General features: G+C 53.3%; 11 protein-coding genes across 15 annotated transcripts; 6 read left to right on the top strand and 5 right to left on the bottom strand.

Annotated features, from left to right (window-relative positions):
• Positions 1-710: 710 nt before the first annotated feature.
• On the bottom strand, positions 711-2783 carry H257_01397 (hypothetical protein; the record flags this gene model as incomplete). Its single annotated transcript, XM_009824573.1, has 7 exons — positions 711-1502; positions 1559-1630; positions 1695-1749; positions 1823-1899; positions 1950-2066; positions 2132-2204; positions 2242-2783. 7 exons carry the CDS (start codon positions 2781-2783, stop codon positions 711-713), a joined length of 1728 nt encoding a protein of 575 aa, XP_009822875.1.
• A 1144-nt stretch (positions 2784-3927) lies between these two features.
• H257_01396 (hypothetical protein) lies at positions 3928-5485 on the top strand. The gene is made up of 8 exons (XM_009824572.1): positions 3928-4023; positions 4074-4163; positions 4211-4313; positions 4364-4574; positions 4635-4869; positions 4922-5027; positions 5093-5231; positions 5288-5485. The coding sequence occupies exons 1-8, from the start codon at positions 3967-3969 to the stop codon at positions 5454-5456; spliced, it is 1110 nt and encodes a 369-aa protein (XP_009822874.1). The 5' UTR covers positions 3928-3966; the 3' UTR covers positions 5457-5485.
• A 374-nt stretch (positions 5486-5859) lies between these two features.
• H257_01395 (hypothetical protein) lies at positions 5860-6579 on the bottom strand. The gene has a single exon (XM_009824571.1). The coding sequence runs from the start codon at positions 6560-6562 to the stop codon at positions 5954-5956; it is 609 nt and encodes a 202-aa protein (XP_009822873.1). The 5' UTR covers positions 6563-6579; the 3' UTR covers positions 5860-5953.
• Positions 6580-6831: 252 nt separating this feature from the next.
• H257_01394 (hypothetical protein) lies at positions 6832-11042 on the top strand (the record flags this gene model as incomplete). The annotated part of the gene is made up of 13 exons (XM_009824570.1): positions 6832-7509; positions 7558-7830; positions 7883-8018; positions 8070-8332; positions 8374-8505; positions 8564-8744; positions 8792-8990; positions 9047-9425; positions 9496-9589; positions 9673-9786; positions 9939-10132; positions 10206-10277; positions 10341-11042. The coding sequence occupies 13 exons, from the start codon at positions 6832-6834 to the stop codon at positions 11040-11042; spliced, it is 3417 nt and encodes a 1138-aa protein (XP_009822872.1).
• A 10-nt stretch (positions 11043-11052) lies between these two features.
• H257_01393 (hypothetical protein) lies at positions 11053-11462 on the bottom strand (the record flags this gene model as incomplete). The annotated part of the gene is made up of 4 exons (XM_009824569.1): positions 11053-11103; positions 11154-11215; positions 11265-11307; positions 11385-11462. The coding sequence occupies 4 exons, from the start codon at positions 11460-11462 to the stop codon at positions 11053-11055; spliced, it is 234 nt and encodes a 77-aa protein (XP_009822871.1).
• A 220-nt stretch (positions 11463-11682) lies between these two features.
• H257_01391 (hypothetical protein) lies at positions 11683-15999 on the top strand. 3 transcript variants are annotated; one of them, XM_009824565.1, is made up of 13 exons: positions 11683-12253; positions 12320-12563; positions 12622-12924; positions 12982-13115; positions 13170-13235; positions 13308-13466; positions 13517-13815; positions 13934-14075; positions 14127-14459; positions 14514-14567; positions 14683-14813; positions 14913-15089; positions 15186-15999. In XM_009824565.1, the coding sequence occupies exons 1-13, from the start codon at positions 11768-11770 to the stop codon at positions 15244-15246; spliced, it is 2589 nt and encodes an 862-aa protein (XP_009822867.1). In that variant the 5' UTR covers positions 11683-11767; the 3' UTR covers positions 15247-15999. The 3 variants fall into 3 exon arrangements, with proteins under 3 accessions (XP_009822867.1, XP_009822868.1, XP_009822869.1); XM_009824566.1 differs by lacking the exon at positions 15186-15999 and having other exon boundaries at positions 14913-15147; XM_009824567.1 differs by lacking the exon at positions 15186-15999 and having other exon boundaries at positions 14127-14567; positions 14913-15147.
• H257_01392 (hypothetical protein) lies at positions 15237-15954 on the bottom strand. The gene has a single exon (XM_009824568.1). The coding sequence runs from the start codon at positions 15946-15948 to the stop codon at positions 15277-15279; it is 672 nt and encodes a 223-aa protein (XP_009822870.1). The 5' UTR covers positions 15949-15954; the 3' UTR covers positions 15237-15276.
• Positions 16000-16076: 77 nt separating the features above from the next.
• On the top strand, positions 16077-17526 carry H257_01390 (hypothetical protein). The gene has a single exon (XM_009824564.1). The coding sequence runs from the start codon at positions 16102-16104 to the stop codon at positions 17380-17382; it is 1281 nt and encodes a 426-aa protein (XP_009822866.1). The 5' UTR covers positions 16077-16101; the 3' UTR covers positions 17383-17526.
• H257_01389 (hypothetical protein) lies at positions 16188-18691 on the bottom strand (the record flags this gene model as incomplete). The annotated part of the gene is made up of 7 exons (XM_009824563.1): positions 16188-17649; positions 17715-17849; positions 17934-17978; positions 18040-18192; positions 18253-18365; positions 18430-18586; positions 18634-18691. Coding segments are annotated over 7 exons (835 nt in total), but the record flags the coding sequence as incomplete, so codon positions are not given.
• Positions 18692-18875: 184 nt separating this feature from the next.
• Positions 18876-20575, top strand: H257_01388 (hypothetical protein). Of its 3 annotated transcripts, XM_009824560.1 has the most exons (6): positions 18876-19385; positions 19435-19546; positions 19606-19729; positions 19784-19897; positions 19952-20078; positions 20128-20575. In XM_009824560.1, exons 1-6 carry the CDS (start codon positions 18914-18916, stop codon positions 20460-20462), a joined length of 1284 nt encoding a protein of 427 aa, XP_009822862.1. In that variant the 5' UTR covers positions 18876-18913; the 3' UTR covers positions 20463-20575. The 3 variants fall into 3 exon arrangements, with proteins under 3 accessions (XP_009822862.1, XP_009822864.1, XP_009822863.1); XM_009824562.1 differs by having other exon boundaries at positions 19784-20078; XM_009824561.1 differs by having other exon boundaries at positions 19784-20575.
• A 181-nt stretch (positions 20576-20756) lies between these two features.
• H257_01387 (hypothetical protein) lies at positions 20757-22652 on the top strand. The gene has a single exon (XM_009824559.1). The coding sequence runs from the start codon at positions 20793-20795 to the stop codon at positions 22629-22631; it is 1839 nt and encodes a 612-aa protein (XP_009822861.1). The 5' UTR covers positions 20757-20792; the 3' UTR covers positions 22632-22652.
• Positions 22653-23046: the final 394 nt, after the last annotated feature.

The raw sequence follows: 23046 nt of genomic DNA, 5'->3' as shown, positions 1-23046 counted from the left end.
CTGACTGGCGGTGACGGAACATGAATTATATTGTTGTCTTGATTTAAAAATTAGGTTGTATTTGGTGATCCTGGCAGGAAATGGTGAATATTATCATAGCCAATAGATTTCGATCACAATCAAACAGGGATATTGGATTGGCCAAAATCGAAATGTTCGCGATTTCGATGCTGTTCGGGATTTCGATGCGTTACCTTACTGTCCGTTTGGGCAGGATGAATGAATTCAACTTTTCTACTCCACCGATTTTGATGATTTCTTTTGCAATCGCTTCATCTTGAATTATATGCGTTGCAGCCTGGGTGTCAGAGCTCCAGCTCATGCGCAGCGTGTGGAGTTTGCTTGCGCTGGCACGCAGATTTCGGCACGGATCTGAACAATTTTAATCGTGACTGACACAGTTGCACGACACTACCCGAACATATTATTTTGAATCTGAGTCAGTATTACTATTCATTGTGCAGTAATACTACACACTGCAACGAACCAGTACGATGAACAAACTTAGAAGACAAGCGTTTGACGCGGTAGCGCAACGGTTAGTGCGACGGCATCCAAGTCGATTGAGGAAGGGGGCCGGGGTTCAAGCCCCGGTCAGTGTCAAACTTTTTCCCGATCATAAATTACATTAAAATTAAATTACATTATAAAACCAACGACATTTTATTCATTCAAACAATTACTAGCGACCACCAACAACCGCTCCCAAATCACCCATCAGAGTGCTCTCGCGTGGTGGCAATCGAAGTCTTCAACAGCTCAGCACGTGCAACCACTGCATCGTCGTGATACCAACGTCCTTGCACATCTGGCGCCTTGTCGCGACGGCCACCCCTGCGTTCGACGCCGCGGACTCGGCGGCACCCACTGCGGCTCCCCAGTCCCGGCACAATGGCACCTCCCGCAGCAATGACTGCCAGTACATGCGTGGTAAGGCACTTTGTGACATCTTGTATGATGCGGTTGCTCGTAGGACAGCCCTTGTGTGGTCCATGGCTTGGGTCGATCAGACGAAGGTACGCGGACTCCAATCTCTTCGGGGTTGACGCACAGAACTTGGCAGACGCGTCGCGTGACAGGCCGAGCGTTACCGACCGGTGTCGATGGAAGCAATCGTCAACGTCTTTGTTTAACGAGCAGTCCCAAGGCATCAACTCGGGGCTGTTGCCAACCGGTCGGCCGGCGAAACGTGTTCCATCGTTCAGACCCAGTTCGGGTAGGATCCACCGCCTGTGGTAGTTCTTCTCCTTCATCCACTGAATTGTCGACTTGCACGTCATTTGGAATAGGGCGTCATGCATGAACATCCAGTCTTTGGCGTGGGCGGTGTTGTGCATCACTGCAGCTGACGCATGGACGATGTGCTCAACGAGCTCGGTGACGCAGATGCTGGACTTCAAGCCGTTCGACGCCATGATAGCTGATTTCCAGTCCGGCCCGTAAAGAGATTCGTAGGGATTATCGGCTTTTTTGTGGTCCACCAGCCTCGGTGAATGCGCACCCTTGTGGGCCGTTTTTGACGCCGCCCTCAATTGAACAAGAAATTTTGCAGAGATACCTCTCGTAGTTGTACTGATGGATCGTATTTGGTCTCCACCTGGTCGAGTGATGCAATCTTCATGAAATACACCTACAACGAAAATTATTGTGATTAATGTTAAATTCAATTGGAGTTAGTAAATTTGAGTTGGTACCATGATCTTGCGTGCGAATACCAGTAACCCAAGGCGCATTGTTGCCAGGGAGGTCCTTTACACGACGAAATTCAGAGCGAATTAAACCCTCGATTTCGTCGATTGTTCGAATCCATTTCCCCGAGTACGTAAACGCCTTGCACCGGCGGCCTTCGCGTACACCAGCTTCGTTGACCACCACCGCACAACCGAAAGAGAACCGGGCCTGTTGTGTGAACTTGGCGTTGAGGTACGACCTGTCCTCAGCAATGGCACCTTTGTGTCGTCCAACTGACCCTGTGCATCTCGGAGGAAGCGAATTTGTTGCTTGCATCCGTTGGCACCAAAGTTACCAATCCTCGCGTCTTTGTGGGTTTCATACCACACCACAATCTGCTCGACGGCCAAAGCAGCAAGGCGGTCTTGGTCAACTTAGGACGGCTTCAAACTCCCCATACTGTCGTCCCACTTCCAGATCCCAAGTCTTGTGGCAAACTGCTGCGCCAGACCACATCGAGCAACGGCCCAGTCCTAGTCCTTGTCGGCGCAACCTTGCTTTTGACAGTACAATGGCGTCACGACTGGATTGAGACGCAGGTAGCAGCTGTACACAGCGCTTTGGCCTACATGGATCTTGTAGTTGGAGGAGCGGTACTCGTTAACCATGTGAGTAGTCTCGGTCAGACCCATGCCGATTTCCATGCAGTCGGCCACAATCTGGCTTTCGCACGATCGCAGAACAATGAGTTTGTTGGTGCCGCCACGGGGTGCGCCATCGCCACAGTACTCGTGACCAAGCCATGAGCAGTCTTCGACGTCGTTCAGGACATTCCACACTGATTCGCGCGACCCAGTCGGAACGTTGAACTGCTGCATGATTTGATACACTGTCCCTCGATACTCATTCCACTCGTCACGAGGCGGCGCTTCCAAGGCATCAATGAAGTACACCGCCCATGCAATGCGCCGGGCCTTGGCTGACACTATCGACACAGGAGTGACTGGCTGTGTTGGCACCTGCTGCACATGGCGCGTCCTTGTTACCGTCGGACACGATTGTTTCTTCCTTGGCCCAGCTAGCTTGGAGCCGCGTCGTTTTCGACGACTCATTCGATGACAACTAGTACAGATGCTGCTAGTAGATGTGAATCATCGTTTTGGCGCTCAGAATTTTATTAAATTACAGTTTGGTTGTATACAAACCGGAAATAAATACAATTTCAATTTAATAAACTTGACTTCGCGCCGAAAATTCAATTCAAGTTTTTTTCAAACAGGAGCAATTTCAAGCAAAATGAACCCCCTCACATACTGTAGGTTTAACTCCTCTATTTGAATATATCTTTGAATTACTCAAATTCATTTTGGTCTAAAAGTTATGGAAGTTTCGAGCAATTCATTCCTTTTGCCCAAACGGACAGTATGTTCGCAGGACATTCGATATATTTCGTCCAGACCCTACGTCCTTGCAGTATATTTCGACTAATTTCAGGTATATTTCACATGTTCAATATATTTCAACTGACGTTCCATATATTTCAATTTTAAATGCAAATCAAGGCGATGCTTCATCAGTCGCAAACTTCCATGTCACCCACATTTTCAGCAAGACCGAGAACAACTTGACCTACAAGGTGTAAGGTTGTAGAGGATTGACGTCGTCACATATCTACGATTTAGACAAGTTCAAAATGCTATCCACCACCAGCGATTTACTTGATTTGCATCTAACTGTAAAATCGAAATAGGTGGAACATCATTTGAAATATATTGAACAACGTGTGAAATATAACGGTTTTGTGGGGTGAAATATACCAGACATTAGTCGAAATATACTGAACGATGCAGGGTCAGGACGAAATATATGGAATGTTCTGAGAACATAACGCACATGGCGTGAATCAGTTGTGCGTCGGGCAAAATATACCGGAAATATCCTGAACTGTTAATCGAAAAACGGTGTAGTTTTCACGCAGAAAATAGGCGTGAACTGTAAATTACCAATATTGTGAATTCGCAATAAATTCGCGTGGTTTTCTTTGCAATATTGAATCACGCTGGAGTTCTGATTGGCTGACTATACTTGTCCTTTCTGTAAGAGCCAATCAAATCCACTCAAAATTGGATTAGCCAATAGCGTCGATTCGTCGACGGGGTCTGAAAATTTGTACCGAATCCACAATAACATTTGATATTAATATTTTTGGCTGAAAAAAGGTTTTTTTCACTGGTACTATGCATATGCTGGTGACGCTTTTTGGTGGTGGCGCGAAATTATATTCGTCGTGTGTGAATGTTGCGCCGCATGTCGACTGAATATGCACCCGCACGCTTGTCGGTTGCGCCGATGGTAAGATCCTTCTGGTTCCCTTGAGCCATTCTCACGTGCAACGCGGTTAGATGGACTGGACCGACCGTCACTACCGGTACATGATGCGGCTGATCACACGTCGAACGCTCCTCTACACGGAGATGGTCGTCGACGCAACTGTATGTGATGTCCCCGACGGCGGCAGTCACCTCATTTCGATGTGTAGCTTATGCACCAGAAGCACAATCTGGACTACTTTCTCGGACACGACTCGTTAGAACATCCACTAGCTCTCCAACTGGGAGGCAGCAACCCCGCCATGCTCGGAGGTGCGTTCGCCGGTCGGCCGCCCACCCACTAATCCCTTGTATACTGGTAGAGGTGGCAAAGATGGCCGAGTCTTATGGCAGCTTCCACGAAATCAACATTAACGTCGGGTGTCCGAGTCCGAAGGTGTCCAAGAATTGCTTTGGAGCTCGGTTGATGCTCGACCCTGCCCATGTGCGCGACATTTGCCACGAGATGCGCCGCCAAGTGACGTCCACCCCCATCACGGTCAAGTGTCGCTTGGGAGTTGACGACTTTGACTCGTACGATCCTCGTGTTAACCCACCGTTTTCCACTGAACTAACCAATATGGTCTTGGGCAGGTACGAGTACTTGCACGAGTTTGTAGCGACGGTGCAGACGTCGGGGGTGACAGAGTTCACCGTCCACGCGCGCAAGTGCTGGCTGGACGGTCTTCGCCTCAGTCCACACGAGAACCGGACCGTGCCAGCGCTGAACTACGACTTTGTCGGGCGGCTCAAGGCGGACTTTCCGCACCTGCGCATCATGCTCAATGGAGGCGTGTCTTCGATTCAGCATGCCCACGAGTTGTTGCAGGTACTTTGCAAATATGAATATATATATATATATATATATATATATTTGATAGGATCCATCGTTGCAAGTGGATGGGATCATGATCGGCCGCGCGGCGTACAACACGCCGTGGAACTTTCGCGACGCCGATCGCTTGCACTTTGGAGTGCCGAATCCAGGTAGGAGAACGTCTTCAGAACATTCCCAGACGATTCGTTCATGGCTTCATGGCTGGCTCGAGTAGGGCTGTCGAGGCGGCAGGTGGTGGCCGCGTACTTGGATTATGCCGACGACATGCAAGCCAAGTGGGGCAGCGTGCGCAAGCCCGGGCAGTACGCCATGCCCACGTCGCTGCTCATGAAGCCGCTCTTGAATCTGTTCAAGTATCGCCCTGTTTAAACCATGTGTTGTTTTCTCACTGCTGGACATGCATCGTTAGCGGCGAATTCGGCGGGAAGGCCGTGAAGCGGCACGTGGCGCAACGGTGGGCGGACCGACAAGGCGAACAGCTGGAACTGCGGGATCTCGTCGAGACTGCCATGGAAGAGTGCATTCCTGCGGCCGTGCTGGACGCTACCTGCGACGACGATGACGATATCGTCGATTAAATAGAGATAATACAATTATTGTCGATTTGATACAAATTTGGGTGCAATCGAATCGCGCCGACCAAACCGATCCACAATCGATCTGATTGGTTGAATTTCATTAAGAAGGTTTTGATTGGCTAATAATTTTGAGCTCACCTGAGGTAGCCAATCAAATCGATTTAAATTCCAACGAGATACCACGCCACCACACAATGAAATTTCACTCGAAAGCTCAATAACGCTGTAGTGTTGGAGTTCTGAAGGCAATCCATAGCTCATGATTGGATCATATTGTGCACATCGACCGAAAGGCGGAAGTTAGGATGGAGACGGCATCGGCCATATTTGGAAACCCTCAAGACGTCCACGGCAGGCTGGTCATCGCATGCATATCGAGGCTTTGATACATGAGTAGTTCATCTGATGAAGAATGTCATTGTGTGGTGCATGATGCTGCTGGCACGTGGGGTTTATATAGCCCATGGATCCAATCAAGGGCTTCACATTCATCTAGATTAATTGCGGGGTTCGAACGACTGCGTCCAGTCGAAGCCCAGTGCGTTCAATTGCTGCTGGCGCGGCGTCGGGTTCGACTCGAGCAGCTGTCGCTTGCGCTTGGAATTGCTCATCTCCTGCAGCGTATGGTTGACAAATTGACCGAGCGGAAAGTTCCATGTGTCTTTCGGCCAGTTCGGGTCTTGGTCGGGCACGACAAACGAGAACGGCACGGCCATGGACCCATCGTGGAGCTCTTTATATCGTCGCAGCGCCGCCACCTTGAGCTCCCACTTGTGCTCGTTCACGTCCCACACAAACCCGAGGTTGTTCAGGGCGTCCACGACGTCGGGCTCAAGTGTCCCAGCCTTGTAATGACGTCGGACCTCTGACGTGTGGAACAGTTTGCCTTGGATGGATTCTGGCCACGGCGCTTCGGTCGGCACCTGGAATCGCATCGGCACGACGGTGTAGTCCGAATGCGGGGCTTGCAGGATACGTATCGCTTTGGCAACTTCGACGTAGTCTCTCAGTCGCTTTCGAATGCCTTCGCCACCAGTCACTGGGCGTCCTTTGGTAGACTTGGCGAAGTGGCGGCAGCTCAGCGATCCCCAGCGGTATAGCATCATGGTGTGGTGATGAAGGCAGCAATGAAAGTTGCGACGGGTGGTGGGATATCCGGATTGACGGATAATATGCTTGGCGGTTTCACCAACTGCAATATCCCAAGTTTTCACCACATAGTCGTTTGAAATTAACAAATATATAAATGCAAATTCAAGCAACATAGTACCCCGAATATGTAGAAATGTTTATCGCATGTGATGATGAAATAGTTGGTGACATGTTGGCGCCGTTTCGGTGCAAGATAGAAAAGGCACACCGTGGGTTGCTTCAAATGACGATGCTGACGCGGAAGCTGTTCCGACAAAAGTCGACTCGGATCGATATGAAGTTTCTGGATGAAGAACAGACAAACAAATCGGACATGACGAGGACATCGAGCATGGTGCCGGAGCCCGTTGCGCCGACGAAGCGTCCCACCAGCATTGTCCACTCATCGACGGAGCCACTCCTTCGAGATGCCGTCAAACTGAAGAGCAAACCAACCAAAGAATCTCCGCACACTCGACTGTATGCACTTGGCGTGCATTTGCTCGACCACAAGGACCAAGTGCACAATCAGTTTAGCCACTACACGACCACCGGCAAGAAACCTGGCCGGCGGCGATCCCAGCAGTCTACCCCCGCCACGGCTTTCGCATCGAGCAATCGGCATCCAACAGAAAGGAAACCAGGTTATCATGGGAAGTCCCTGTCGTATGACGCCGCACGGTTCAGCCAACTCACCACCAACCCGTCGTCTTCGTCGTCGAAACCCACGTCTGTGCGGACCGCGATCAAGCACCTCCGGCGTAAACTCATGGCCCAGGACCCTGATGACGTGGCACCGCTGGTGGAGGTGTCCCGGAAGACCGCTACGCCGATCGACAAGCACAGCACCACGGTCCGCAGGCCAGGGGTGTCTCCCATCCGGACTCCCAAGTCCCCCACAAGGCTCCACGTCGAAGTTGTGGTACCGCATTTAACCGTATGGTGAAATCTGAGTTTATGTCATCTGTAGCCGCGCCGGCTGTCGTTGTACGCGCCAGACGACTCGGCCGCCGACGATGACGGCGACGACGACGGCAGCGAGCAAAGCCATGATGACAAGGAATTGCCTCCAAAGATGAAACTGCAAAGGACTGCCCCGCAGGAGAAGCGCAGTCTAGACAAAGTCGAGGTTGACCCGGCGGTTGTGGCGGCCAACGAAGCCGAAAAGGCCAAGTTTCTGCAACTCACAGAGCAAATCAACATGCTCAAGTCCACGCTTGGCCTTACGGACGAAGACTTGCAGGTACCACTATTCGATGGGTTAGATAAAATTCGTTGCTGATGGTATGCTGCAGTGGAAAGTCGAAAGCGCCAAATCGAATGCGTTTGTCTTGGCCGACAAAAAGCTGAGCGCCGCCGAAGAAGAATACGACCGACTGCTGTATGAGCAGTCGCTGTTGGTCTCGTGTCCATTTGAAGATTGCACCAAAGGTACTCATATATCACTCGTTTCCCGTAATATTCTCATTGTCATGGGTGCAGAATTGGCGCCACTGCTCAAGACCTTGTGTTTGCAAGCCAAGGAGACGGCGGAAACCAAAGCGGTGATGCTTGTGACCCAGCACGAAGTTCATTCCACCAAAAAATCGCTCCTGGATGCGAGGGTGGATGCCGAAATGAAACGCGCGCGGTCCAACAGTCCGCCGCGGCGGGAGAGTGTGCTCACGCGAGATTGCGTCGGTTACCAAGCGACCCTGGGCGATCAAAAGAAGGACTTGCTGGCGATTCAGGAGAAGTTCAAAGCTGTACGAACCCCAGCAAAGGCAAATATATCATGATGTCGTAGGGGGTGCTCAAGCAAGACGCGCTCCAAAAGCAAGTGGTGGCCGCCACCGAGGCGATGGTCGCGTCGTTTGGCGCGCAAGCGGTGCGCTTCTCCACGGATGACATGGCCAACGCCGCGCGGTCGCTCATGGAGGTAACTGGCATGTCCCAAAAGTGATAAACGTCACCCAACTAACTGGGTGTATTCGCAGCTGGTGCATTCGCTGGGTCAGACCACCGGCGACGACCTCGCGGGGGTGTGCACCAAAGCCATGGACATTTGCAAATTGTTTCACGGGTACCAAGCTAAGGAACTGGCGCGCAAGGAGCGCGAAATCAACGCCACGCTCAAGCAAATGGAGATTTGGCGCAACCGGCGCGAACAAGCCAAGGGTAACCACCTCCAGACATATCCTTCGATGTGCTCCATGTTTGTTTAGAATACCCCATGGAAATACGCCGCATGGAAAGCGAGTGGAAGGCGATGCACGCAGCGGACAACCTTGTGTGCTACGAGCGTCTGTGCTCACTAATTCCCGACACGATTGCGTCCATGTCTGTGGAGCAGCTTCTGGACGCAGCCAAGGCGGCGGGGGTGCTGTACACGCGGGACTTGGCCAACTACCTCAAGCAAAACAAGTAACGACCAACTAACTTCACGGAAACGGCTGCAAAGACATGATATGGGGATGTAGGTTTTTACAGTGGATCGTCACGCACGACCGCGACAAGTGCCGCGATAATTTTATCACAGGCGAATGGGCGCAATGCTTTGCCAACTTTGAAGCATTCGACGTGACCGAGATGCGGGGATTGTTTGTGGCCCTTCCTGACAATTTTGAGTTTGACAAGGACGGGCGCAAGGCCGAGTGGCGCGAGGCGTTCGTGGCCCACCTCAAGATGCTCGTGCAGCAGCAGCGCGGCGACTGTGTCAAGGCGGGATGGGACCCCGTCAAGGGGACGAGGGCCGAAGTGAAGCTCAAGCCCCCCTCGGACAAGCACCTGCTCAACCCCATGTATCGGTACCCGACCGAAGTCGAGATCAAGCAACGCCTCGAGCGGTTTGAAACCCAGGTATGTCATTACAGTAGAGGTCGTGCTGGACAAAGTGGATCACGACCGAATGTACGAACGTGACTACTAGGCCAAACGACTGGCGCAAAAGAAAGCGCGGATGCAAGTGCTGACCAACCAAGACATTCCCATGGCCAAAAAGGAGTACCATGCTGTCGCCGAAGGTATGACGTGACGATCGCCATGCAAATATCAGTTATGAAAATAATGATCCCATTGTACATTTATTTATTCCGCCTCATAATAGATGCGCGGTCCGAAGACCTGTTGCGTCAATTCGGCAAGCCCGCACTCATCAAGCTCCGCGACGAGTCGAAAAAGGTGTACCAGTCGCTGCAAAAAGAATATGATACCCTGAAAGGCATGTTCGCAACACCCCCATCTATCACCCTACTAAACTGAATCCTCCGATATTGTTTAAAGAGACTTCTATTATTATCCAAATACTTTAGGTCATCCAGATAATTGTATTCCAGCTAATGCTATGAATTATTTATCCACGGCAAACTGCAGGGGAAGTGGCCGTGGGCGACCGCGCTGCGCAGGTCGCGTGCCCCACACACGAGCAGTACGTCGAAGAGATCGCCGCCATCCGACTGCTTCCCCCAGAGGTCCGCGCCGAGGTTATCCGCGGTCCGTTCGATGCGCATCCGGTGCTCAAGCCCAAGGAGCGCGCCGTGCACAAAAAGCTGTCGGCCGAAGAGGAGGTGTTCCCACACGTTTCTCCCTGTCTCTACTACTTGCATCCGTCTACTAACTACTACGATGGACCATGCGTAGGCCGTGGCACGCAAAAACGAGCTCAGCCATGCGATCGCAGAACGAACCAAAGAATTCCACGATGCTAAAAAGGTGGTCCTTTCACCCTGCAGCTACACAACTCGCCCACTCTGACGATGATTCGATTGGTGGTAGGTGGCCGACGACGACGCGCCTCCCGGTGCTTTGACGGACGCGCCACCACCACTACTACATGCAGAGGACGGAGCGGGGCTAGCCGCGAGGAGCAGCAATCGGCGGGGGTCTCTATCGCAGACAGATGTGACGCTGTCCAAGACGCCCCGCGCGGTCAAGGCGTCGCCGGCCGTGCTGTCGTTCCTTCAAAACGACTTTTGCAACAAACAACGCAAGCCGTCGGGAAGTCCCGAGAAGCCATCGAATCATCTGTCGCCGCCCAAGATGGCGGTGATCCTCGACGGCGACGAAATGCAGGACGAAGGCGGCCAGGTGCCGGTCGACGCCCTGCCAAAGTCGCATGCGTTGATGAAACTCATGGGGCTGGCGACCAAGTCGGTGCCGGTGAAACGCCCGAGTATGCTGCACGACCCGAACCTCCTCGAAGACTTGTCGAAACCAAACATGATGGCAGAGATTCAACGGCGGCGGTCGAGCAAGGGCACGCCGCCGCCGTCGCCCCTCCAAAAGAAGCAGGGGGTGAACTTTTTAGACGAGCTCAAGCGACGCGCTGAAGCACGAGACAGTTCCGCCGCGCAGGCCAAGAATCCGATTGAAGAAGGACATGATGTTGCGAAGGGGGAGGAGACAAAAGAGGTTGCGCCTGCCAAGCCCATGAGCTTCCTAGACGAACTCAAGAAGAAGGCGAAAGCAAAGGAATAGCAACAGATTATTAATCCAAGATGCCAGCACGGCGCGCGGCCACGATGGACGCATGTCGTTTCTAAGCATATGACAAAGTACATCATTTGGCATAGGAACATGAAGGCGTACCTTCTTGCATTCGCGGTAGCGTTCAAAGTGCTCGTTGCAGTTGCTTCGCTTCGTGTAGTTCTCTGCATGGATGTCAGGACTACCACAAACGGAATGCTGCGTGCGACCTACCTTCGATACACTTTAACGAGGCTTTTTGGAGTTCGGTGCATTCCTGTCCAAAGGTATCAGTCAGTCATGCATCAACAAGCAAGTAAGCCAATGTGGGCTTCATCATGGTTGTCATCATACCCCCATTTCCCATTGTCCTGGGTTGGAAGCCATAACTGGGAGTGGAGGAGTGGCGGCAGGAGGTGGCGGCGTCGACATGAGGTACTAGTAGGTTGGACTTCGTCGAATTCAAACGTCCTCATCATGAATTGATCGATTTTATCCAATCATATTGCCAATCAAATGTATTTGTAGACCAATCATATTGAATGAAAACCTAATTTTAAGCCAATCATTAATATCGTCAGCATTTGGTAAATCAGATGGAGCAAGAATTCGACCAATCACACGATGGTCAAGGGTGATTTTGCAATCTTATGCGACATACCAGTAACGGAGGAACCTCCACAGGAGTTTTCCATCACCGCAACGCCACCGTTGCCGCTGGCTGCCATATTTCGAAGATGGACCCGTTTGTCGTGCACAAGTTTGGCGGCACGTCCGTGGGAAATGCCACTGCCATGAAGGCCGTGCGGGAAATCATTGCGAATGTCGCCAACGACCGCATCGCCGTTGTCGTGTCTGCGATGGGCGGCAAGCCGAAAGTGACAGACCTGCTCATCTCGCTCGTGGAACTGGCCAAGACACGTCAACAAGATGCCATCGCATCGATCATCGACAACATCCTGCGCAAGCACGACGACGCCATGTCTGCGTTGTTACCATCGGCCGTGGCAGCGCCAATCTTAGACAGCATCCGCGCCGACTTGAAGACGTTGGAAGACTTGCTCAAGGCCATCTCCATCATGCGCTCGTACAACGAAAACGTCACGGAGTTGGTCAGTGGCCACGGGGAGCTCTGGTCGGCGCGTATCCTCACGGCGGTGCTCAACCAGCACTTGATTGAGCAAGGGAAGGCGGAGCGATTTGCATTTGTCGATGCTCGCGAGGTATATATATATTGTCATGCCATAACGTCTATTTTGATTCCCAAGGTCCGACGTTGTCGTGCCTAGGTTCTAGTCGTTGAGCTGGACGACAACCATGGACCGGTGGTGCAATACGCCGAAACAAAACAGCGCTTATCGACACTCATGGACACGTTGGGCAACCACACCCACTTGGTCATTACAGGGTTCATCTGCACGACTACCGACGGCGTCGTGACGACTCTCAAGCGCGACGGCAGCGACTTCTCCGCGTCCATTTTTGGGCGGGTACTGGAAGCCGCCGCGATCACAATCTGGACCGACGTCAGCGGTACGTCCTTCGTCGTCAAGTGTCTCTTGACGATGCTTCCCACATTCAAACATTGCAGGGGTGTACAGTGCCGACCCCCGCCGCGTACCGGAAGCCCAGATCCTTCCCCATGTGTCGTACCAAGAAGCGATGGAACTGGCGTACTTTGGGGCCAAGGTGATCCACCCCAAGACGATGGCACCTGCGATCGCCCAGAGCATTCCCATCTACATCCGCAACACTTTTGACGCCGACCATCCCGGCACGCGCATTTTTCACCGCCGCGCGCTCACGCGGTCGTTGTCGGGCACCCTCGCCGAAGCCAAGACGATCGTGAGTGGGTTTTCCACCATTGACGACATGGCGCTGTTCAACCTTGAAGGTACGATACATATCTGTGATACAGTTTGAACATCCCCCACTGAAAAAATCGTTCTAGGAAGTGGCATGGTGGGGGTGCACGGAGTCGCGTCCCGGCTATTTAGCGCCCTAGATCGCATCAAAGTAAACGTGGTGCTCATAGCCCAAGCCAGCTCGGAGCATTCGATCTGCTTGGCCATCCCTGCCGCCAACGTACGTACACATCTGCATATATATATGTTGGCTTTCATGTCATGTGGATAATAGGCACCCGATGCAAAGGACGCCATTGAAGCCGCGTTCTTCAAAGAACTGCACCATGGCCTCATCGATGTACATACTTGTGTCGACCAATGCTCTTTTTTCTCTATGGTGGCTTTGCTTAGCAATTTCGTGTGGATGTAGGCCGTGACCTACGTTGCGCCTGCGACCATCATCGCCGCCGTGGGCGACAACATGTCGGAAACCCCCGGCGTGTGCGCTCGGTTCTTTGGCGCGTTGGGTCGCGCCAAGATCAACGTCCTCGCCATCTCCCAAGGCTCATCGGAGCGCAACATTTCAGCGGTACTAAACACGCCTCAAAACAGACCTTCATGGCGTCGTCACACATGTAGGTGGTCCGTTTCCAAGACTCGGGCGCCGCGCTGCGAGCGGCGCATGCGGCCTTCTTCATGGCCGACCACGCTGTGAGCGTGGGCATTCTGTCGCCATCCGCGGCTTCGACTGTCGGCATGGCGCTGCAGTCGCAGTTGTTTACGCAATCCCAAGTCCTCGTCAACCGCTTCAACGTCGACTTGCGGCTCTGTGCGGTGGCATGTCAAAGCCCGACGACCAATGGAAGCAGCACTCGTCCCACCGCCGTCACATGCAGTGTCCACGCTACTGGCTTTGACGCGGCGTCTCTGAGCGCGAGGTAGGTGGTATATTTATATATATATATATATACCCCATCGAACCCACTCTGTTTGGTTGGATTTGGGTATATATACATATATATATGGGACATATACTCATGTTGTGTGTGTGTCTAGTGTGGACGTGGCGTCGTCGATGGCCGAGTGGCATCGGCACGTCCAAGTGGATCACATCCCGCACGCGGTGGTCGTGGACTTGTCCAACGACGAGGCCACGCTGTCGCAGTACCCGGTGTGGCTGGCCGCCAACTGCCACATTGTAAGCATACACCGTATCCCATGAAAAAAATATCATATATATATATGTAAGGTGAGTGCGAATTTGCACGTGGCGAGTATGCCCGTGACGTGGCATCTCCAGGTGGCTGCGGTGCAGTCGCTGCATAAAGTGACTGTGGATTCCAACGCGAGTCTCGGGATGAGTGTGCCGGTGCTGTCGACGATCCAAAACCTGCTGCTGACCGGCGACAGCGTTGAGCGCGTCGAGTCGTCTTGGAGCTCTCTCTTCAATGCGCTCGTAGCCAAGCTGCAAGGGACTGCCGAATTGGCGGGCGCGGCGGTGGACTCCGTGCTGAGTCAGTATGCGGGGCTGTCCCCCCAAGACATGCTGGAGGACCTCACGGGGCTGCGGTCGGCCAAAAAGGTACAAATGGAGGATCATGGGAGAGGGAACTTTGTGTGATGTATACGTATGTAGATGGTGCTCGTGGCTCGGGAATTGGGCCTGAATGAAGACGTACATGCTGCCAAGGTACGTACTGCCAACATGTGTCGAAGCGTGGATTGCGTGGGGTTGACGACCTCTCTGCGGAACATTCTGGGAACATGCTGGGAACATTCTGGGACTCAGTTTGGAATGGTTGTAGATTGCGTCGCCGTTTCCCATGCCAACGTCGGACGAGTGGAAGTCGTGGACGTCCGTGGCCGACGTCAAAGCGTATATTCTATTGCACGTTCCGACGTTGCAACCATGGCTAGCCACCGCATCCAACACTCGGTATATATATATATATATATATATATATATATAGTATATGCCATACCCACAACCTTATCTCCACCCCCTTTGTCCTGGTTGAGCTGACACTGGTAATAGATTGGTGTCGACGTTGAATGCAGATGTGGGCGGGATTTCCATCGACGTGCAGACTTTGCTGGCACCGCATCCGTTTGCGGGGCTCATGGGGGAGCAGTGTGCCCTTGCATTTTACACGAGTCGACACCAGCCCCATCCGCTGGTGATCTGCGGTTCGTCGTTCGCGTCCGACGCAAGGTACTACTTCAACTACTAGTAGTACTACTACCTACCTACCCCTTGGCGCTCGTAGTATCTAACGTGGTGTTGATTGATTTTCCTGTTGTTGTGTAGCCAAAGTCTCTTGGCCAGCACTGTGTTTGGCAGTGTGTTGAAACTCGCCCGCAGTTTGTAATAACCATCTGTTAATATAAAGTTCCAAGGGTCATTCGATCGGACTCGCTTTCCGAATGTCAAACAAGCCAAAGTCCTTGCCGCGGTACTCGGGGCCGATCAACGCGTCTGAGATCTTGTAGTACTCGTACCCCGCCTCGGCCAACATGCGGAAGAAGCGCATGTCCGTGTCATGCCGCCCGAGCCCGAGGAGGATGCGCGTGGTCGACGGGACCACCAGCAGCTCCAGCGTGCGCAGCAGCGGCGCGTAGAACTCGGGGAGGTACGCGATGTCGGTGCCGACGATCCAGTCGATGGGCGTCAACGCGCGCGCGTCGGCGGCAGTGAACGTGGTCCAATCCAACGCCACCACCTCCACCTTGGTCGACGGCGGAAACAACTCGGCGTTGCGGACGACGTTGCGTTCCATGGACGCCACGTGTGTGTCTAGATCTGTCACGATGACGCGGGACGGACCCATGTGGGCCATAGCAAGCCCCACGAGCCCGGTGCCGCTGCCGAGTTCGAGGACGGTTCGGCCGACGAGGGCATCCCGTTCACGCGAGTTGCGAGCCATGTAGTCTACGAGCAAGCGGCCGCTTGTCCAGAGAGAGCCGCCGATGCCGACGTCCCAGTTGCATTCGACTTCGATGCATGTGGCGTCGGTGGTCGTCACGGGAATGCGCACGACTTCGGACCGATCGCTGGTGATGGCGCTGGTCATTCGTCTTGATTGTGTATGCTGGGAAATATATCCGAACATCCGGATAATACAAGTATGCTTGTCAAGCAAAAAATGTCGTTTTTTCGAAAAAAGCCATCCAAAATAAGGTGAATATCTAAAATTGTCATCGATATTTCAAACCATTGGCGCGATATGATGCGACGATACGGGCTGCGAATGCCGCCCGTGCTGTCGTCCTGCTGCCACCGCTTCTTGTCGTCCAACGAAGATATCCTATCCGTCGCACGAGTGGTGCATGCAAAGTCTCCGACTAGCTTCACTGTTCTCCCGTCGACATACGTCGTGCCAGACCATGACGACTTTCCCCTACACCTGCGAGGAAAGTCCCTCGCTATCTCGGAGCTACGGCGGCAATACAAGAACCACAAAGTGCCCTCGTCCCTCGTTGAGCAATTCGACGCGTTGTCGTTCGTGTGGGACGTCAACTTCCACAAGAGTGCGCTTCGACTGCACGCGTTGACCGTGTACAAGGAACTCCATGGCGATCTCAATGTGCCGCGCCATTTCAAAGTCCCCGCTGGAGACAGTCGGTGGCTGGTAGATACGTGGGGGCTCTCTCTCGGCGCCGCCGTGCACAACATGCGCACCGGTCATCTCCTCTTGCATCCTGGGCACGAAGCGTCGTTCCTTGCGTTAGGGTTTACGTGGGATGTCAAGAACTCGCAGTGGGACGACCACCTCGAGGCCCTGCACCAGTACATCCGACTGCACGAGCACTCCCACGTCCCTTTGCGCTTCGTCGTGCCCGTGGACGATCCCGAATGGCCCGTGCACATGCGCGGCATCCCCCTCGGACGAGTGGCGGCGTCATGGCGGCAACTCGGCGAAAACGCGATGCCCGCGGACCGCCGCGCCGCACTGAACGCGCTGGACTTTGTGTGGAACGCATGGGACCACCAGTGGACGCGCAACATGGACGCGCTGATGGCGTACGTCAAGCAGCACGGCGATTTGCTCGTGCCCAAGCGATTTGTCGTGCCCGACGACGACCCTTCGTACCCCGAGCACACGCGGGGGCTGGCGTTGGGCTCATTGGTGCATTCGACCAGGAACCGGATGGACGACCTCCCCCGAGCCCACCACGACGCGTTGGACCACATCGGGATGGTGTGGGACCCGCTGGACTACCACTGGGACCACGTCGTGCTGGCCCTGCGAACCCACGAACGACTCCACGGACACCTGCGCATCGCAACCAAGTTCAAAGTGCCCTGTGGCGACCCCCACTGGCCCAAAGATACGTGGGGACTGCACCTCGGTAGCCTCGTGACGCAGATCCGGCATCGCGCGGTGGCCATGGCCATCGACCAAGTGGATTTGTTGGCGATGATCGTCAGGCAAGACGAACAGGACGAGCTGGAGAATGATACGAATAGTAGTTTGCATGCGGAAACCACCACGTCGTCGTCATGACGGGGGGGGTGTTTGTGTGACAAGGTCGTGACGAGATTGTGTGAGACACGGGGCAAAAGATATCGTAGTAGTTAAGCCAAGCATGAGACAAAGTTAACGCGACAGGGTTGCCGACGCGTGCTCGTACACGCCGAAGAAGACAAACCCGCCGATGGTGATCCACATGGTGCGCGGCTTCACGCCAGAGAAGAGCGTCTGCCACCCCTCCTGTGTATACACGCGCGTGAATGCATCTCGCATGCCTATGTACTCCACGCCTTGGGCATCCTAAGCCAACACATGACACTCCGATATATACATCGTACGTAGGTACTAGGTTAGGTACATCATACCTTGCCCAGCATGAGGCGCGTTTTGATCACGTCGAGCGGCGTCGTGATAGACGCAGCAAACCCGCCAGAGAGGGCGCCACAAACGGCCCCTTGCACGGGGCTCACGGCTTCTCCTTGGCGTTGGCTCCATGTGGACTAGAAGACATGCCAGCACTCAAAAATATGCGATACAGTATGTGGAGATGGATAAGGTGGAGGAATGGATGGTAACAACACTACCTTCATGCCTTCCCAGAGGGGAAATTGAATGAACGAAAATGGAATCTAAACGTGGCAAGGGTGTCAACATTTTGGCTGTGGGATGAGATTGGAGTTGGACACGTACTTCACGAGCCAACAAACTCCAGTACCCGCGGTAAAAGCCTGCGATACCGTTCGTGCCGTAGATGCTGCGAATGGACTCTTGGAACGACTGGAATGCGCCAGTTTGGAGGTTTTGCTTGACGATTTCTGTCGGCACGCGGACAAGACACCCCGCCTACGAGGCATGACGGTATCAAACACGTATTCGATGGATGGGGATTGATCCTGTCCTTACGGTCTCGCCCATGGCAGCAGACGCCATGTGGATGACTGGGGAGTCGGCAAGATGGGGCTGTTGCTTTTGCAAGAACGCTTTCGTGGTTTCGTACGAGCTAAAGAACAACGCAGCTACACCACAACCGACATGAGTCATGCATGTTCCTGCAACGATGTCGACAACAAGAGAGCGTACCTCCAGGAGCAGATCCGGCGGCGGCAGCAGACAACCCTTTGTATACGCCTTTGAATCCGCCAGCTTTGAGGAACCCCTGCGAACTCTGAAGGCGCGTCTTGATGGTGTCCAACGGGTACAAGGCCACATCGACACCTGTGCCAGCCATCCCGCCCGCCTACATGAGACGCGATGTCATCTAAGCTAACGAGTCGCATTACATACGATGAGCGATATCAGGAAGCTCTTCGTCGGGGGGACCACAGCGGCGTCCTTGTCCATCTTACTTTCAAAAATGACCCACGAGGGACTTCCTCAGCATTCAACTCTTTTGATTGGCTCCAGTCGTGTGTGTAGTTTGCGTCATCCTCCGACCCGTAAAGTGCACCGTAAAGTATAATAAAGTGAACCGTAAAGTGTGATATACTCCGGTAAAGAGCGACTATCAAATTCGACTAAGTGCGTGTCAAAAAACTGGGGTGACAGTCAGTTTGCGCGAGTCCTCATGATCGCTGCCAGGCTGATGCGTCGCGGCGTGATGCCTGCGGTTACCGCACGCGTAACCTCTTCGACAATGCTTTTACCTCGATCGATGCTCATGCCGCTTGCTTCGTTCTCGTCCATCTCTCGCTCCACCGTGGGAACGACAAACAGCTTCGGTGCTGGCTCCGGCTCGGCTGGCAAGCCGCTCGAGTTGAAGTACCTGGAAGCGAATGGCTCGTTGGCCCTGGCGTTGCCTCTGACTGGAGATCCTCACAGCGAGATTGGGTTGGGGATGAAGCTGTTTAGTTTGCATCCCACCACGTCTGTCGCGAGCTTCGTGTCTCAGGTGCAATTGGAAGACACGACCGCCAAAGACGTTCAAATTCGAACCCAAAAAGGCGTCCCCGTGGCCCCCGAAACGGCATTTTCGTCACTCATGGCCGACGATTTTCAAATTGTGCTCAACGACAAGGTGCTCCGTGTCGCAGCTCCAGGTTGACCATCCCCATCCTTGTTTGACTCTAATTTTCAATGACTATGTAGTCTTCACGGGCGATGCGTACACGAGCTTGCCACAGGACGGAGGGTTGGACATGCGGGCCATCGCGCACAAAGCTGCTATCATCAAGCTCCGCGAAACTATCGCCAACCACCCGTGAGTGTAGTAGATATGCATGCAGCACGGATCTTTGGTTCTGACATTGGATGCATTAGGAAATGGAAGATCGACGTTACCGAGTTCAAAAAGTTGGCGTCAGACCACGGCATCCCCCCCAAGCAGGCAAGCCAAGTGCTCCATGCGTTCCATCAAGTCGGCCTCGTGTTTCATTTCTCGCAGGTTCATGTATTATAATATGTTCTTGTTTGTTATAACATGTTATAATTGCTTCAGGCGGCCGACGAAGAACTCAAGTCGGCGGTATTCCTCAAACCGCGCAACATTTTGGACGGGTACTTTGACTCGCTTGGGTTGATTCCTCCGTCAACCCAACGATATGTGGAAAAGGTATACAATTCCACCGTTTGGATATATCTCGTTGCTGACAAACGTGGCAACTAGCGCCAGCAACTCGAAGCGGACTTGGCTGCTATTATGCCAGAGCACGACGCGTTGCTGCATTTGCAAGCGCAACTCGACGAGACGGCGCACAAACGCACGGCCGTTTATTGCTACTTGAGCTCGGCAGGTATGACTTGACAGTTGTATGTCGGTTACGAAAAACGTGCCTTCGGTAGGGTTGGTGGGTACGGGCGGGCTCTACGCATGGCTCACGTTTGTCGAGTACTCGTGGGATATCATGGAGCCGATCACGTACTTTACGGGGTTCGGGGTGTCCGTGTTGAGTTACTTTTGGTGGACCTTGACCACGTCCGAGTACGAGTATGGGAACGTGTACGACTTCATCTACCAGCGCCGCCGGAACGCGCTCTACACCAAGTCGCAATTCGACCCGATTAAGTTAGACAACCTCCAAGCCAAAGTGGCCGGGATTCACCGCGACATTGCCGACATCACGACCAAACTCACCAAACCCACGTGCCTTCAAGCAGAGTTCCTAAAGGAAAAGTAACTCGTAAGTTGGGTGTACACGATAGATTATACTAGTATTATACTTCGAAGTATGTGATGAGATCTTTTTTTGGAGCGAATATTATACTAATACAACGTCATATCGAATTATCCGGATAGTATGCATTCTAAGAGGTGTATGACCAGCAATAAACTGCACGTCCCTGTAAAAATACTTGGGCTCAAATGAATGCCGCATCCTTGGACACGGAAGCTTACAAACAATCATATGAATATCGAATCTTGCGTTAAATCGATAGGTTGGGAGAAGCGCCACCGACTGCAGCTGGTGTGTGTCGAAGGATAGTCGTCCGACGTTGCACAAGTCGTCATGATGCTGCACCAGTCGCGGCGCGATATCCTCCCAGTCTCGCTCCCGGGAAACTGCGACAATGACGACACGAATGACATGGCACCTCTCATGCTTGGCATCAACATCAACATCAACATTCGACCAGAGTCTAGTCGGTCCGACTGGCGAAAGGTTGGGCTTGGCGTCGTTCTCGCCCTCGTCGGACTCGCGTCGGTTGGCGGGATCACATACGGCGTTTGGTACTACCGGCGCGAGGCCATGATGATGGATCCTACATTAGACACAGCGCTCTTGTCCGACCCGCTACCGTACGATCGGGTACCGGCGCTATGGGGTGACGACTTCGAATGCCTCGGGTGGCGCGCCACAGCTGGCTGCGACCCTGGTGGTGAACGCACTCCGCAGTACGACAAAACGTGCGACACCGCGATCGGTCTAGGCGACGCTGGTTTCTGCGAGGTTCGCAATCGAACCAGTCTCCAAGTGTATCGGGTGATGGCCACGACATGCCGCGGCGTCATCGGGCTCAAGACGTTCACGTGCAATATGGCCGAGGAGTTCACCGACTTCTCCAAGCAGGCCGCTACGTACGTCCACGACCCGGCGCCGCAATTCTCGGGCGTCCGGCGCGGGATTGTGTTTTCCGTGTTCAAGAAGGCGCTGCCGGGGGTGTTTGCGATCATCAAGGTGCTTCGGTCATATGGATGCACGCTTCCCATCGAGATCTTTTACCGCGCAGACGAACTCCATGCGCAGTCGAACGTGTTGGTCCAAGCTCTGCTGCAAAGCGACCCCAATGTCGTTCTGAGAGAGATCACCGACCCGCATGCGACAAAGTTCCGCACCAAGCCGTACGCTGTCTACCACGCATCGTTTGACCAGGTGCTGCTGCTGGATTGCGACAACGTCCCCCTGCGTGACCCTACGTACCTGTTCGACTCCCCCGCGTTCGCCACGCACAGCGCCATCTTCTGGCCAGACCTGTGGCACCCCAGCCACACCATCTTCAGCGTGCAGGCGCAGAATCTGCTGTGGCAGTACGTGGACATGCCGTTCTGGGACGTGTTCGAGCAAGAGAGCGGCCAGGTGCTCGTGGACCGCCGCCGCGCCAAGGACGCGCTACACAAGCTCATGGCGTACACATTTGGCGCCCGCCAAGACGGAACGCTGATCGAATCGATGGAGTTTCTGTACGGAGACAAGGACCTGTTCCGGTTCGCGTGGAGAAACACGTCGACATCGTATCAATACATCCAGACACCGCCCGCGTTTGCCGGCATGTACTCGTGGCACCGATGGATTTCGTTCTGCGGGCTCGCCATGCTCCAGCACGACATGGACGGCGAACACCTCTTCCTCCATCGCAACCAGGTCAAGCTCACCGCGAGTCCGTCGCAGGTGCCGCTGTTCACGCACGTACTTCGCTTCACCGGCCACGACCCGCATCTGTACAGGGCCGAGTGCAAGGGGCGGCAGGATGGGTACCTCTGCTGGGGCTTCCAGTGGCCGTGGGTGCCGGCAACATTGGACACGATCGACTGGAGTGAAGATGGAGGAGGACGAGCAGATCGAAAACATGTCAACATCCACCAAGCCGAAGCCATGGCCGTGCGCTTCGCCATCGAAGCCGGCGCCATCCTCGGCGAGGTGGATGCAGACGTTCCGCTGACGCCGCTGCCGCTTTGGCGCAACTGGGGCGTCGACGTCATCGTGTGCAGTGCGGTGCTGCTGCTGTGGTGCCTCTGGCAGCACGTCGCGCAGTGCTGGACGCCGCAGAAGAAGACGCTGTTCCGATCCATGTTTATGTCTCGCAAGAAGCGGAAAACGTCGACCCTTCCCGGCCACGAACAGCACTGAATATATATATATATATATATATACGTCGTGGCGGGAGATGACCTAATTTATACAATATATCCAACGTGCAAGTCTCATGTGTGTTGTGCGAAGCCATCGTTATTATCCAACGGACGTAATGTTAGTATTAATATTTGTACACAGTTGGTATTATTATAATATTAGAGTAACACGTAATAATAATGTAGTAAGATTATTCACACGTCCATTTAAACCAGCATACTTTAATCAAGATAATACATTCGGACAAAAACTGAATAGTTAAAATATGCATTTGAGGGGCAATTCAAAGGTGTTAATTATCTGAACCAAAACGCGAATGTCTATCATAAGGCAGGTACAGCCTACTTACTTACTATACCTATACTCCTTATACCGCACTTTTCAACGACATTCCCACAGATACACTCGACTA

This window comes from Aphanomyces astaci (genome assembly GCF_000520075.1).
Source record: "Aphanomyces astaci strain APO3 unplaced genomic scaffold supercont1.2, whole genome shotgun sequence".
In the NCBI taxonomy this organism is placed as follows: Eukaryota; Oomycota; class Saprolegniomycetes; order Saprolegniales; family Verrucalvaceae; genus Aphanomyces; species Aphanomyces astaci.
This window is presented reverse-complemented; position numbering and strand designations above follow the sequence as displayed.